The sequence below is a fragment of the Gekko japonicus genome, unplaced genomic scaffold (assembly GCF_001447785.1).
Source record: "Gekko japonicus isolate JY-2015 unplaced genomic scaffold, Gekko_japonicus_V1.1 scaffold495, whole genome shotgun sequence".
NCBI classification, from domain to species: domain Eukaryota; kingdom Metazoa; phylum Chordata; class Lepidosauria; order Squamata; family Gekkonidae; genus Gekko; species Gekko japonicus.
Window position 1 is genome coordinate 709,313 of NW_015160850.1, and position 16,482 is coordinate 725,794.

A 16,482-nucleotide genomic window follows, 5' to 3' on the forward strand; every position below is an offset into this window, starting at 1 on the left:
AAGGGCACAGTGTGGCTGTGAGCATGGGAGAGGGGAGGGGGTCGTGAGCAGGCAGGGGAAGGATACCCAGGGGGATGTGGGATGCGTGGGTGGGGGCAGAAAGGGAGGTGTGAGTCGGGGACCTGGTGGTGGGCAGGGGTGGGGTACAGGGGAGTCCGGAGCACTCTTTGACCAATGGACTGATTCAGTCTCTGTGTTCTTGCATGCGTTCACTCACGTCCTCGCATCATCAACAGCTCATCGACCCCTGGTTTACTGAAACCGAATGCAGCCGAGAACGAGCTTTGCACGCCAGCTTTCAGCTGCTCGCCGCTTTTCGAGGAAGCATCCAAGTCGGCGTTCCGGTGAGCGGACCGCTTTTCTGCTCTTCGTTGTGTGTCTTCCCCTTCCCCCACGCATCCATCTTTCGGACTGAGAAGTGCTCAAATCCCACTGGAACATATGAAGATAATCTCAGAGGGCCTACTGTGGAACAGCTAGATTCGAACCCAGGAGCACCTCAGAGACCGACACGATTTTGGGGGGTTGAGCTTTCGGGAACCAAAGGTCCCCTGGTCAGATTTCTGGCAAAAGGAGCGTTGACTCTCAGAACGTAAGAGAAGCCAGTGTCGGATCAGGCCAATGGCCCATCCAGTCCAACACTCTGTGTCACACAGTGCCCACAAATACCAGGTGCCATCAGGAGGTCCACCAGTGGGGCTGGGACACTAGAAGCCCCCTCCCACTGTTGCCACCCCCCTCCCAAGCACCAAGAAGACAGAACATCCCTTGCCCCAGACCGAGACTTCCTATCTATAAAAAGTAAAGGTAAAGGTTCCCTTGCTCGAAAGCCAGTCGAATCCGACTCAAGGGTTGCGGTGCTCATCTCCGTTTCAAAGCCAAAGAGCCGGTGCTGTCCAAAGACTTCTCCGTGGTCATGTGGCCGGCATGATTAAACACCAAGGCGCACGGAACGCTGTTACCTTCCCACCGAAGTGGTACCTATTTATCTACTTGCAATTTCTTGCTTTCGAACTGCTAGGTTGGCAGGAGCTGGAACTAGAGATGGGAGCTCACTCCATCATGCAGCACACTCGGGTCTCGAACTGCTGAACTACTGACCTTCCACAGCCTGCAGTTCAGCGTCTTAACCACTTGAGCCACCGCAGCTATCTATACCTTGTGGGTAATAGCCCTGAAAATCTGGTGGGTTTCTAAGGTGCTCCTGGGTTCAAATCTATCTGGAACATATGAAGAATTCTTGCAAGGCTTCATCAAGCGATGCTTCAAAACTTCTCCAATTTTTTTACAAGATACCTGCCCTTGTTTCTGTTGGGGAAATTAGGTGTGCAGGAAGCTTTTCATGCAGTCCCATACCCACTGTGTTCGTTTTGGGGAGGGAGAGAAGCCGGCTTCCCGATTGCATTGAGAGAGAGAGAGAGAGAGAGAGAGAGAGAGAGAGAGAGAGAGAGAGAGAGTTTTTCTAAACCAAAACTCAGTTTATTCTATTGCACACTCTTAGCACACTCTTAATACACTCTATTGCACACTCTTAACTCAGAGAACACTTTTGTGGCATTTCAATATTCAGCATAGGATATTTCAACGCAAACCCAAATACATAAATAGTGCACTTGAAGTTCTAGAAAGGATATCCTCAGTTGCTCTGTCAAGACCCATAATGGAGGGTGGTCGGCCAGAACAACCAGGAACAAAACTAAATCCAGATGTTACGTACCCTTTTCCAACCCTGAGAGTTAATGTAACTGTCAGTCAACTCTGTGACGAGCATCTGACATTCATCTCTGACCTGCATGACAAAGCTCAGCTCATTCTTTCTATGTCTGGGGTCAGGACGGTCAAGGAAAGCTGAGTTAAGCGAGGTTGACTCCGAGAGTCAAGGAAGCTAGTTACAGATACTCTGGGCGGTTCTGCATCTAGTATTCGCTTCACGTTTTCTCAACTGGGAGGGGAAAGTGCAACTCAAAAACTCCTGAGCGGCCATAAATCTATGCAGAAGGTACCATAAAACCTGATGCTCAAAGAGAGCGAAAGCGGCATGCAGTGTGGAGGGTACCATAAAACCCGATGATCAAAGAAAGTGAAAGCAGCATGCAATGCGGAGGGGGATTTCCGTTCCAACACGGGTTTTGTAAAACAACGGAGGGAAAAGCCATTGTAGAATTGCCCTGTATCTATTTAGAATTTGATAGTGATTCCTGAATTCTGCAATGTATAAACATTCCCAGAAGGCAAAAGTCAAGTGAGGTGAAAACCACGTACAGGGTTATCTGTACCCGAAGGCCACAGCACTTAGCAGAGTCCTGAAGAGGAGAAAGGCCGAGGCCTTCATTAGAACTTAAGAAGAGCCCTGCTGGATCAGACCCGTGGTCCAACTAGTCCAGCATCCTGTCTCACACAGAGACCAACCAGCTCCTCTGGAGGGCCAACACCAGGGCATACTTCCAGAGGAAGTAGTCGGCCACTGTGTGAGACAGGATGCTGGACTAGATGGACCCTCACTGGTCTGATCCAGCAGGGCTCTCCTGATGTTCTTATGAAGGCCTCGGCCTCTCTGTCCTGTTGTTGGTCCTCCAGAGGGACTGGTTGGCCACTGTGTGAGACAGAATGCTGGTCTAGATGGATCACTGGCCTGATCCAGCAGGGCTCTTCTGATGTTTGTATGAAGGCCTTGGCCTCTCTGCCCTGTTGTTGGCCATCAGAGGAACTGGTTGGCTAGTGTGTGAGGCAGGATGCTGGACTAGATGGACCCCTGGTCTGGTCCAGCAGGGCTCTTCTGATTTTCTTTTGAAGGCCTCGGCCTCTCTGCCCTGTGGTTGGCCCTCCAGAGGAACTGGCTGGCCCCTGTGTGAGACAGGATGCTGGGCTGGATGGACTATTGGTCTGATCCAGCAGGGCTCTTCTGATGTTCTAATGAAGGAGGAAGTAGTCGAACACTGTGTGAGACAGGATGCTGGACTAGATGGATGTTCACTGGTCTGATCCAGCAGGGCTCTTCTTAGGTTCTTATGACTTCTGAATGTGTGTTTAAATCAACACCAAAAGCTAAAAATTGCCTCATTTGACCAAAATCTCAGGCAGCTCCAAATGGCCGGAGCAGTTGCGTCCCAAATGCCCAACAAAGGCATCTACATTCTTGCAATAAAGATTCCCTTTCTTTTTCTTTATAGAGTGGGGAAGATTTTCAACAGTTTGCGTCCCTGGTGGCCCTGCTTGCTCCATTCACCTGCGATTCTTCCAGCCGGTGTCGGCAGTGGGCGGGCAAATGCATCACCTGCCTTATTCACATACAAGGTGAGGAAAGAGCCAGAGGTATTGTGAGCTGGCGACCAAGAGGCCCTGCGAGGAAAGGCTGAGGGGACTTGGGAAGGTTCAGTCTGGAGAAGAGGAGGCTGAGGGGGGACACGGTGGCTCTCTTAAAGTATCTGAAGGGCTGTCCCTTAGAGGAGGGCAGGGAGCTGTTCCTGTGGGCAGCAGAGTAGAGGACTCGCAAGAATGGGTTTGAATTAAGGGTGGGAAGGTCCCGGCTGGATCTTACGAAAGACGTTTTGACAGTCAGAGTTGTGCCACAGTGGAATCGGCTGCCCGGGAAGGTGGCGAACAGAATAAAGCGCGGTGGCCCGATCACACGGTCCTCCAAGTCTCCACACTTAGGCTGTTAGCTGGTGACCACGCGGCGATGCTGGAGCGTGGCAAAGAAGCGGCACGGCAAGCGTTTCCGTTTGTGCGCATGCGCAGTTCTGTGGAGCAGCACTGCTTTCAGTTACGTGTTTGTGCGCATGTGTTTACGAAAAACCTCCGGTTTGCGACAGGACGTGGACGGGCGCCGGATACCACGGGATACTAGGGCTCCCGCGATCAGACAACAGAGGTGGTAAACTCACCCTCACTGGTGGTCTTCAAGCAGCCGCTGAACAAACCCTTGTCAGGGACGCTCTAGGCCAGGGGTGTCAAACATGCGGCCCGGGGGGCCGATCAGGCCCCTGAAGGGCTTCTATGAGGCCCGCAGTGGAACTGGTTGTCTCCTGCTTCTTCTTCTGCTGCTGCTGCGTCATCGTAGCTTTGCAGCTAACAGATACACACCTGAACAGCATACTCAGATAACGCGGGGCCACATAACGCGGGGGGGAGGCATGGCTGTTCGGAGCAAAGTAAAGCGTGGTAGCCCCATCACACGGTCCCGCAAGTCTCCGCACTTAGGCTGTTAGCTGGTGATCACACAGTGATGCTGGAGTGTGGCAAAGAAGCGGCGCGGCAAGCGTTTCCATTTGTGCGCATGCACAGTTCCATGGAGCAGCACTGCTTTCAGTTACGTGTCTGTGCGCATGTGCTTACGAAAAACATCCGGTTTGCGACGAGATGTGGACGGGCGCCGGATGCCACGGGATACTAGCACTCCCGCAATCAGACGCCCACCCCTACCCCGCGTTTTCCAAATACTAGTGCACTTTCCTTGGTACTTTTTTCCTGTGCATCTTCGGCGGGATGCCACGGGTTGGCCACGGGTGCGCTACACTTCCCAGATGTTGCGGTGTGATCGCGCCCCGAAAATCCGCCCAACATTCGTGCCTTTCGCACAGCAAATCCTCCGTGTGACCGAGGCCCTTAATTTGTTTTTTCTGGATATTTTTATTCCATCTTGTTTGAGGGCTGTTACTGGAACCTGAACATAGATTTAGGTGAGATCTCCCACTTTTACAACTGATTTCCAGCTGACAGAGATCAGCTCTCCTGTAGAAAATGGTTGCTTTGAAGGGTTGACTCTATGGCATTGCACCAGGCCAAGGTCCCTCCCCTCCCCCTCCTGGACCCACCCCCAAAGTCTCCAGGTATTTTCCAACCCAGACCTGGCAACCCTATGTGTAAGCTGCCCAGAGCCCTGGTCAGGAGAGAAGGCAGCGTAAGAGTATTTATTTACCTGTCCTCTTTACTGAGCTGAGGTGGCTCAAGTGGTTAAGACGCTGAACTGCAGGCTGTCGAAGGTCAGTAGTTCAGCAGTTCGAGACCTGAGTGTGCCGCATGACGGAGTGAGCTCTCGTCTCTAGTTCCAGCTCCTGCCAACCCAGCAGTTCGAAAGCAAGAAATTGCAAGTAGATAAATAGGTACCACTTTGGTGGGAAGGCAACAGCATTCCGTGTGCCTCGGTGTTTAGTCATGCCGGCCACATGACCACGGAAACGTCTTCGGACAGCACTGGCTCTTCGGCTTGGAAACGGAGATGAGCACCACAACCCTAGAGTCGGATTCGACTGGCTTTCGAGCAAGGGAGACCTTTCCCTTTACCTTTACCTCTTTACTGAACCCGGACTTGTGTTGAACAGAGATTCAGGTCAAGAAAACACGTTCCTGTTCTTCTCTTTCTCTTTAAATCGCCATTCCAGCTCGGTCAGGAGGAGTCACCTCAGAGGAAGAACAAGAGATGTTGTCTGCCTGCCAAGATTTACAGTCTGAATTTCCCAGTGTTCTGTTCAGGGCATCATCAAGAATGGCCAAGGTGACGGTCCTCCACTTTGGGAGAGTTTGGGGAATATCTCTGCACTATCCTTGTTCCGTTCCAAACCTGCTGGAAGTGAATTGGCAGGATGATCATCTTGTTTCCCAGGGGATTCTTCACTGGGGTTGCATCAAGGGGGACAATATTGTCCTCAAAGGGGAGGGGGCTATGAGAATCAAATAATAACATTAGAGCCCTGCTGGATCGGACCAATAGTCCATCTAGTCCAGCATCCTGTCTCACACAGCGGCCAACCCATTCCTCTGGAGAGCCAACAACAGGGCAGAGAGGCCAAGGCCTTCATAAGAACATAAGAAGAGGGCGAGTTTGGTGTAGTGGTTAAGTGCGCGGACTCTAATCTGGGAGAACCGGGTTTGATTCCCCACTCCTCCACTTGCAGCTGCTGGTGTGACCTTGGGCAAGCCATAGTTCTGTCAGAGCTGTTCTTGAAAAGAGCAGTTTCTGTCAGAGCTCCCTCAGCCCCACCTACCCTGTATCTGTGGTGGGGAGGGGAAGGGAAAGGAGATTGTAAGCCACACTGAGACTCCTTTGAGTAGTGAAGGGCAGGGTATAAATCCAATCTCTTCTTCTTCTCCTGCTGGATCAGACCAGTGGTCCTTCTAGTCCGGCATCCTATCTCACACAGTGGCTAAACTGTATAGTGATTGCGCTTAAGAAGTTTTTTAACAACAATTATATACTCATAATACAAAAAGTGCATACAATATAACATGAACTATATAACTATGTGATAAAAATGTTGTTTGTTGTGAACGATGCTCTCTGGAATATTTTACCGTTTCGACAAATTTCTTCTTCTGAATGAAGATGAAGATTAGGTGCAGGACATGTAAGGTCTCTGGTCAGTTTTTCAACTGGTAATGACCATGATTTTTCACTGTAGTGTCATGACATTATTGGAACATTATTGGAACAAATGTTTACAGTAGTTCACAGTGGGCATTCCAGGATACATAAAGAACAATAATCTGCCTGGGGAAATTGTAGTAAGATTCTGTCCGATTCCCCATTCATTCAAAGTAAATCCACGTTTGATGAACAAAATAGAATTTATTAAAAGAGATGGTTAGATCAGGAACACAATAATTGTTAGTAATGACTACAAAAGTCCAAGGGCAACATAATAAAGGAACTTGAACCGAGACAGGACCAATGAGCCCAATTCCCGCTGGCGGGAGTGTGATAAGTCTTAGCGCCTTTTCCTTGGGAACACAACGGTTCATACTACATAAACACCATTTCAGTTCTCAGGCCTCAGAATACAAAATAAAGAGAGCAAGCCATAACTCCTTCCCACCACCAGCTGGTTAACCTTGAGCAGTTCCGCGGATGTGCTAGCAACAGAAAGTAAACACCTACACAAGAGGCAACAGGAGGGGGGGGTGAACCGAGTACACTATACCATGCAGAATAAAACATACAATATAATGGCAGCTTGCTGACAGATTCTCGAAGAGGCACGTCAGGGATGCTATCCTGAAAACAGTCGCTGCGACACCCCTGAAGGTGGGGGAGAATGCTGTCAGAACGCTAAAGGATATTCCATTTGAAGTAAGACAACGCAGAAAGAAATACAAAGAACTTGTGTTTTTCCTCCAAACAAACTCAATTGGATATAAATGGCTGTTTCCAGAAGGAGTAATATTCAAGATCAAGGAGAAGAAGGTCAAGATTGACTCTGTTCTGCGGAAGAGAGAGACGAAGAAGTAAAGGCTGAAGGACTCTGAATTGTTCCTTTGAGAACTTTTGTTTCTAGGGGATGATGGGGGGCACTGTTATTGGGCAATTAAATGTAACTGGGGATGGTTAAAAGGGTTAAAAGATTGACACAGTTCATAAGAAGTACAAAGATGAAAAGTCTGAATGAAGTATAAAAAGCTAGTTGGAGATCTCCTCTCTTGGGTTTTTAGTTAGTAGTGGGTTCTTTACTTTCTCCCTTATATGTAGCTTTCCCTTTCCCTTTTTTCTGTTCTAGTTTTTGTAGTGTTTAAAAAATCAATAAAAAATCTCCTCCGGGGGCTTAAAAAGAAAAAAGAAAAACTGACCAGAGACATTACATGTTTTGAACCTAATCTTCATCTTTGTTTGGAAGAAGAAATTTGTCGAAACGGTAGAATATTCCAGAGATCATCGTTCACAACAACCAACATTTTTATCACATAGTTGTATTGTTCATGTTATATTGTATGCACTTTTTGTATTATGAGTATATAATTGTTGTTAAAAAACTTCTTAAGCACAATCACTACACAGTTTTCCATTTGTCTAGTGGTTTTTCTGGATTAACTAAGTAACTGTGACCATCATTTTGAGCTAGTTCACACAGTGGCTAACCAGTTCGCCTGGAGGGCCAACAATAGGGCGTAGTGGCCGAGGCCTTCCCCTGAGGTTGCCTCCTGGCTCTGGGATTCAGAGTCTTTAGTGCCTCTGAGTGTGGAGGTTCCCCTCAGTCACCGTGGCTAGTAGCCATTGACAGACTTATCCTCCATGAATCAATCTAATCTTTTAAAAGCTGCTCATTCCTGTGTCCATCATGACATCCTCTGGCACCGATTTCCACATTTTAGTCACACGCTGTGCAAAGTAGAATCTCCTTTTGTCCATCCTCAACCTACTACCCATCAGCTTCATCGGACGCCTTCATTGGATGCCCCTGAGCTCTAGTAGATATATCTGGTCGATATAAGGACAAAACGTAATCCTTCTCCCCCAGGGGTCCTCAACATGGTGCCTGTGGGTGGCTACCTGGTGCCCGCCAAATGTTTTCAGAACGTTGGTGGAGCCAGGCAATAGCTTTTGCCCAGCTCAGCTTCTGATAGGCCGTTGGAGATCTGATTGGCCATGCAGATTAAAGTAACGTTGGCTTTAGTCTGTCTCTCGCTCCTCTTTCCCAGCACGTTTTTGAAAGTACCCCTCTTCTCCTCTGCTCTTGGACTTCCTCTGGGGGGGTTGTATGGCTCCGCCTTCCGCAGCTGCCATATTGTGGTTAGCTCCGCCTCTCGTGGCAGCCATTTTGCGGTTGGCCCCGCCCCTCCAGCAGTCGTTTCATAGTCGTCTCTGCCATTTTGTGCTGGTTGCCCTCCCCATCTGCTCTCCAAGTGCCCACACGGTCAACCAGGCTGGGGGACCCTGGTACACACGACTCAAAAGGGGATTTGGTGTCCAGGTTCAAGGCACTGGAGCCAGTGATAACCAGCGAGTGTCTCCTTCTCTGCTGAGAACCCTGAGTTCAGTTCTTCAGGTACAAGCTCTCCCTCCTCTGTGAGGGAGATTTGTTGAACACATTGCCAAACGTTGATGTATAGGGCTGGAGATCTCCCTGGATGACGACTGATCTCCCGACAACAGAGATCAGTTCCCATGGAGAAAACGGCACATTTGAAGGGTGGAGTCTATGGCATTGTGACCCACCTTCCCTAGGTTCCACCCCCAAATCTCCAGGAATTCCCCAGTGCAGAGCCGGTAACCCTATATGATGCGGTATCGTAACAGTTTTGGAGCCCCCCCTTAACTGACAGCTTGTTTACAGGTGGTCAGTGCCTACTTCCCACCAGACCAAGCCCTGGATTTCATCGAGGCCATCCTGGAGGAGCTGGTGTCCGGAAACGAAATGTGCGCCGTCGCAGCTGGGTCTTGGTTGCTCACGATCCTGCAAGACTGTGGTGGGGCTATGGAAGCACAGGTTAGAGCGGTGGGCTTTGAGTCGGCCCCTCCAAACAAAGTATTCAGAATGCACGGATAGATACAGGCCACTAAGAAAACAAATGCAGTCGTGTAGTAGTAGTAGTAGTAGTAGTAGTAGTAGTAGTAGTAGTAGTAGTAGTAGTAGTAGTAGTAGTAGTAGTATATTGAAAAGTTATTGTTTTCATTGTAAACCACCTCGAGCAGGACTTTGATGAGGCAGCATAGAAATCTCTTAAATAATTACCACTACTAATGGCTCTTTTTGTAGCAGGAACTCCTTTGCATCTTAGGCGACACACCCCTAATGTAGCCAATCCTCCAAGAGCTTACAGAGCTCTTCTTACAGGAGCTACTGTAAGCTCTTGGAGGATTGGCTACATTAGGGGGGGTGTCGCTTAATATGCAAAGGAGCTCCTGCTATAAAAAGAGCCCTGCATAGTACTACTACTAGTAGTAATATATTGAAAACTTACTGTTTTCATTGTAAACCATCTCGAGCAGGACTCTGATGAGGCAGCGTAGAAATCTCTTAAATAATTACCACTACTTGTAGAAGAAGAAGTAGTAGTACTACTACTAGTAGTATATCGAAAACTTGCTGTTTTAATTGTACACCACCTCAAACAGGACTCTGATGAGGCAGCATAGAAATTTCTTAAATAATTACCACTACTTGTAGAAGAAGATGTAGTAGTGGTAGTAGTAGTAGTAGTCGTCGTCTATTGAAAAGTTATTATTTTCATTGTAAACCACCTCGAGCAGGACTCTGATGAGGCAGCGTAGAAATCTCTTAAATAATTACCACTACTTTTGAATAAGAAGAAGTAGTATTAGTAGTATATCGAAAACTTGCTTTTAATTGTAAACAACCTCAAGCAGAACTCTGATGAGGCAGCATAGAATTGAAATCTCCTAAATAATGACGACGACTACTACTAGTAGTATATTGAAAACTTATTATTTTAATTGCAAGCCACCTCAAGCAGGCCTGTGATGAGACAGCACAGAAATCTCTTAAATAAAGTAGTAGTTGTATCTGATCTCGGTTCAGGAAACAGTCTGTAAATGATACTCTTTGGGGCTGTTTCTCTAAGCCATGTCTATGTACAGAGCCAGCTGCCTACACAGTGTTTATCGTAGCCTCCCAAATTGCTTGGATCTTTTTTCTTTCCTCTTGGCACAAACATTAAGTACGTTTTCGTGCACAGCAGGGACCTCCCTGTGAAGTGGGATAAACGTTTCCAAAAATCTCCTTTTATGTGCAAGGGACGAATCTGCAAATTTTATTTCTTTAATCTGCTTATTATCTATAATTATATATTGACTCTCTCTCCCTCGGGTGGGGAGTCATATGTAATTTGAGTCTTAATCCCTCCCTAGGGCATAATGCAGTTTACAATATGGCAAAAAGCTGGTTTGGGAGGCCAAATTACATCCTACGTTCCTGTCCCTGTTTTCGTTTCTTTTGCAAATGAAACCAGGGTGCTTCCTTTGGAAGAGAGAAGAATGGGGAAAGAGGAAGGACTCTTAAGAATATCTTTGACCTACTTGCTGTTTTCATCTTCCTTTTGATACAAATAAATTGCCCCAGCTCCGTTAAAAACAAAAATGTCAGCGGCAGCACCAGGTCACTTCTAGAGAAAACCCGAAAGTGACAAGGGGTTGTTCTAGGAATCCATGGAAGCTCTATGTTAAAACCATAAAATATCCAATGATTCCTAGAGCTACCCTTCCAGGTTTTCCCTGAAAAGATGTAACAGTGTTGCTGACATCACACACAAGACCATGGTCCCTGCCCTAAACCCTTTCACCAGTAGAAGAGGAGGAGGAGGAGGAGATTGGATTTATACCGTGCCCTTCACTACCCGAAGGAGTCTCAGAGCAGCTCATAATCCCTGGAGATCCAGTTTGGTGTAGTGGTTAAGTGCGTGGACTCTAATCTGGGAGAACCGGATTTGATTTCCCACTCCTCCACTTGCACCTGCCAATGTGACCTTGGGTCAGTCACAAGCTCTGGCACAGCTGTCCTTGAAAAAGAGCAGTTTCTGTCAAGAGTTCTCTCAGCCCCACCCACCTCACAGGGTGTCTGTTGTGGGGAGGGGAAGGGAAAGGAGTTTGTAAGCTGCTCTGAGACTCCAAGTGAAGGGTGGGGTATAAATCCAATCTCTTCTTCTTCTTCTTCTTCTTCCCCTCCCCACAACAGACACCCTGTGAGGTAGGTGGGGCTGAGAGAGCTCTTTCAAGGATTGCTTGTGAGAGAACAGCTGTGAAAGAACTTGTGACTGACCCAAGGTCACCCAGCTGGCTGCATGTGGAGGCGTGGGGGGAATCAAACCCGGTTCTCCCAGATTAGAGTCCGCACTCTTAACCACTACACCAAAACAGAGCTTTTGCTATCTCTCCCCCCCCCCCCATTTCTCCCTGCGACTTGACCCATTTCACACTAGGGTTTTAATTGGATTCAGAAATTAAGAGCATCCATTGTGGGTGTTTGTTGAAGGTTTGTTTATTTATTTAAATTTATACCCCGCCCTCCCCACGAAGGCAGGCTCAGGGTGGCTTACAATTAAAATTTAAAAACAGATTAAAACCATAAAACAATTCTAATGTGCTATGTACGAATCATTACATATTACATATATGGCGATGAAACATAGGTTTTAGATTTTTATCCATACGGAACTCCTTTTTTTTAAAAAAAAAAAAGCCCCCATGGGGGATTTTTTTATTGATTTTTATCCACTACAGAAAACTACAACAGAAAAAGGGTGGGGGAAAGCTACAAATACGGGAGAAAGTAAAGAACCCACTACTAGCTAAAAACCCAAGAGAGGAGATCCTCCAACTAGCTTAGATACATTGTCTTCTCATCGTTGATCCCTTTATAAACTGAGTCAAACATTTATAGCCCTTTTCCCTTAAAGCTTAAATTTAACTGTCTAGTAACAGTACCCCCAATCATCCCAAAACCAAAAGTCTCAAGGGCGGGGCTTCGGACGCGATCGCGACGGGAGCACATTGAGCGATCTCCCGGGCTCCCCGGCCTTTCCACCCGTCCAAACGTCGAAATTTGTGCAACCCTCTGGCAACTAAAACGTTGAACGGTCAAGAGAAGACTCCTGGAACCTATTCGCAACCACCTTCGTTCCTGTAAGTAAAGTTTCAAAGCAAAAATATCGGGCAAAAAATTGGGCCGTGAATCCCAAAATGGCGACCGGCACTGACTCGAACTCCCCGGTTACTGCTCCGATCACCAAACAAGACCTTCTAGACAGTTTCCAACTATTAAAAAACGAGATTAAAGCAGAAATCCACGATTCAATCAATTCAGCCTTGAAACCGATAACAGACCAAATCGAAGCTCTGCAAAGCTCCATACAAAATGTCGCTTTAACAGCTGATGCCGCTCTCGAGGCTACCACAGCTACAAACGACGACATACGAGACCTCCAAGAGGCGGAAAGCTGGTCTCGAGAACGTATATTATATTTGGAGCACAGAGCAAGAGAAAAACTGGCAAAATTTAGGGGATTTCCTGAAAACGCGGAAAAGGAGGAGAATCCTATTACTTTCCTATCCCGTTGGATGCAGACCACGTTCGCGCTGGAAACAGATGACACACCCAAACTAATAAGAGCCTACAGAGTGGGGCTGAAACAAGCCAAAGAACGCAAAGGACCAAGAGACTTCCTGGCTGAATTTGACAATATCACCCAAAAATTCAACATCCTTAAACTAGCCAAGACAGCCTCCAATATGGAATTCAACGGAGCCCACATAGCTATATTTCCCGATGTGGCGCCTGAAGCTCTAACAATACGAAGATCCCTAAAGAAAATCACACTACGCCTTAATGAAGCAAACATAAAATATCGGTGGCTCCCAACAGGAGCACTCCAAGTTCGAAAAAATGGTTCCACGCATCAAGCATTCAACTTAGACGAAGGAGAGAGTATGCTATTGGCACTGGGCCTTAATCCCGTCGTAGAAATGGAAACGGAGCACTGAATTTGACAATATCACCCAAAAATTCAACATCCTTAAACTAGCCAAGACAGCCTCCAATATGGAATTCAACGGAGCCCACATAGCTATATTTCCCGATGTGGCACCTGAAGCTCTAACAATACGAAGATCCCTAAAGAAAATCACACTACGTCTTAATGAAGCAAACATAAAATATCGGTGGCTCCCAACAGGAGCACTCCAAGTTCGAAAAAATGGTTCCACGCATCAAGCATTCAACTTAGACGAAGGAGAGAGTATGCTATTGGCACTGGGCCTTAATCCCGTCGTAGAAATGGAAACGGAGCAGCTGGCATCGAGAAAGAGATCCAGACAATCAACGCCACCGAAGTGGAGCAGACTCCAGACAAGACGCAGAATAGCCTACGAACATTAAAAACTTGATTCTTGAAATACGGGTAAAGAAGTCATACTCTTTGTGTTAAATTAATACTGTGAAGCTATGATTGCACGGTGATAAAACCACCGAAACCATAACAAACAAAAATAAGATGGTTCGCATTATTCCAATCTATTGACGGGGAGGGGGGCGCGGGGAGGGCCCGAAGGTCACCCACAGCCTCTGGGAATGTTTATAAAATTATGGTTGATGTATGTAAGTTGGTTAGCTGCAACTCTGGTTCATAAGCCCCTATGGCTTGGGGATGAGCAAAGGCTCATCCTCCCAGACCGCAGCGGGAGGGTTGGGGGGAGGGGGGGTGGGCTGAGGGCTGAAGGTTTAAATTTATATATAGGGAAACATATCGTTAAAACAATGTTAAAGCTTTGGATAGGTAATACATTCATTCAAAGGTGGTTTATTAATGTTATACAATTTCATATGTTGAATCTGCTAATTACATTATCGAACTCAATGTTTTTCTCACTAGAACCTTTGGAGTTTGAAATGAAAACTGTTCACATCCCTATGTTATTAGTCATGGGCTTGGGGGAGGGGGGTAGGAGGGGAGTTTACTGGGGTCTATTTCATCATATATTTCTTGTGACAATTTCAGAACAGATTTTATTATTGTTAAGGAACATTAAAACTTTAATGGTGTTAATACTAAAAATGTTTGGTTATATTTGGAAGTCAGCTGCAACAGAGGGTTATAGAAAGCCTTTCAGTAGAACATGGCTCCTACCTAATGTAATACTAGACGAGGCGCAGGGCATTAATACATTAATGAAGCACAAAACTCAATACAAAATAAAACGCAACCAGACAAATCACTCCGAAAAAGACATTTTATTATGGAAGAAATAAAGGCATTAACCCTAAATTGTAGGGGAATGAACAACAAAATCAAAGCTAGAAGGATAACTAAAGACCTACAGCACCAAGGAGTTAACATCATCTTTCTTCAAGAAACTTTTTTAAAAACAGGAGAAAAAGTGCTATCCTCAAACTACTATACCTCTCAATACATAGCACACGGCACATCGAAAGCACGTGCAGTAGCCATTCTTATTGCTGCCAACTTGAACTTCAAACTGGACGCTCTAGAGAAGGATGAAGAAGGCAGATACATTTTTGTTAAGGGTTCCATCAACCAACAAATGATCACCCTTGCCTCAATCTATACCCCGAACTCCAATCAATGCAAATTTATAAACAACACAATGAAGGAACTGGACAAATTCCACAATGGCCCAGTTTTAATAGGTGGGGACTTGAATTATTTAATGAACAAACATCTAGACAAAGCCCCTTCATTTAAACCGAAAACTCCTGTCAGGAAGAACCAATTATCAATAATTTTGGAACGTTTCAACCTGTTCGACATTTGGAGAATTAAAAATAACACCATGAGGGACTACACATACTATTCTCCCCGCTACAAATCCCATTCAAGGATAGATTACATCCTAGGCTCCAAATACTTTGTAGATTGTGCCATCTCAGCGGACATCGGAATTAAGAAATGGTCAGACCATGCCCCGGTGTTATGTAAATTTAGGCTTCAAAAGTTGGAGGAGAGGAAAAGATTTTGGAAATTTAATAAACTTTTATTATACGATACTGCTTCACAACAAGCTCTACGACATGAGATTACCAACTATTTTGAAAGCAACATACGGGAAGATGTTAATACTCTTACCATTTGGGATGCCTCAAAGGCTGTCATACGAGGCCAATGTATCTCTCTACTATCGGCCTGTAGAAAAGAGAAAGCAAAAATCAAAAAAGAACTGGCAGACCAGATTAAACTCCTAGAAGGAGAACATAAAAGAACATGCAGTAAAAAAACTTACCGTAAAATCTTGGAAATCAGAAAACAACTTGAAGCGATGGAAACGACAGAAATACTTAAAGAAAACTTTAACTACCGCAAAAAATATCAAACTAACAACTCGAAACATTTAAGATTACTGGCATGGAGACTAAAGAAAAAGAAAACTGACCGTCATATCGGCTGTATAAAAGATCACCACAACCAGCTACAACATGACTCTAAAAAAATAATTGAATCGATACAATTTTTTTATGAAACTTTGTATACAACACAAAACCCAAATCCAACCCACATAAAAGATTACTTAAAATCTATACCAAACCTTCCTAAACTAACAGAAGAACACAGTCAATTTATGGAGGAACCCATTACAACACATGAAATCGAGCAAGTTATAAAGAAGCTCAAGAATAACAAAGCCCCAGGCCCAGACGGCTTTACCTCTGAGTACTATAAGGTTTTCCAACAACAACTAATAAATCCACTTCTGGACACATGCAATCATATTAGAATCACTGGTCAGATGCCTTCAACCTGGCAGCTCGCAAATGTTATTTTAATCCCGAAGAAAGACAAAGATAGATCCGACCCCAAGTCATACAGACCGATCTCACTGTTAAACGTCGACTACAAAATATTCACAGCGATCATGGCGTCTCGCCTACAACATATCATCACCAACTATGTAAACAAAGACCAGACGGGCTTCATACCTTCCAGAGACATCGCGGACAACATTCGGAGAACTATTAACATAATTCAACATTGCAAACTCATCTCAACACAAAGCTCGTTACTAATGGCGATTGATATAGAGAAGGCGTTTGACTCTCTAGAAATCCAATTTTTAAAAACACTCATTGATACAATGAACTTTGGCCCCACGTTCCAAAACTCAATAAACGCAATTTACAAAAAACCCAAGGTGAGACTTTTAATAAATGGAGACCATTCACAAGAGATTACACTTTTCAGAGGCACAAGACAGGGGTGTCCCCTATCACCTATCTTATTTGTTCTCGCCTTGGAACCTCTAGCATG

General features: G+C 45.7%; 1 protein-coding gene across 1 annotated transcript in view; it reads left to right on the top strand.

Annotated features, from left to right (window-relative positions):
* LOC107118484 (maestro heat-like repeat-containing protein family member 2B) overlaps positions 1-16,482 on the top strand; it is a 131,178-nt gene that overhangs the window by 67,192 nt on the left and 47,504 nt on the right. Inside the window, exons 23-26 of the mRNA XM_015420841.1 lie at positions 237-338; positions 3,171-3,294; positions 5,382-5,494; positions 9,045-9,197. Of these exons, the coding sequence (XP_015276327.1) occupies positions 237-338; positions 3,171-3,294; positions 5,382-5,494; positions 9,045-9,197 (492 nt within the window). The remainder of the gene's footprint in view (positions 1-236; positions 339-3,170; positions 3,295-5,381; positions 5,495-9,044; positions 9,198-16,482) is intronic.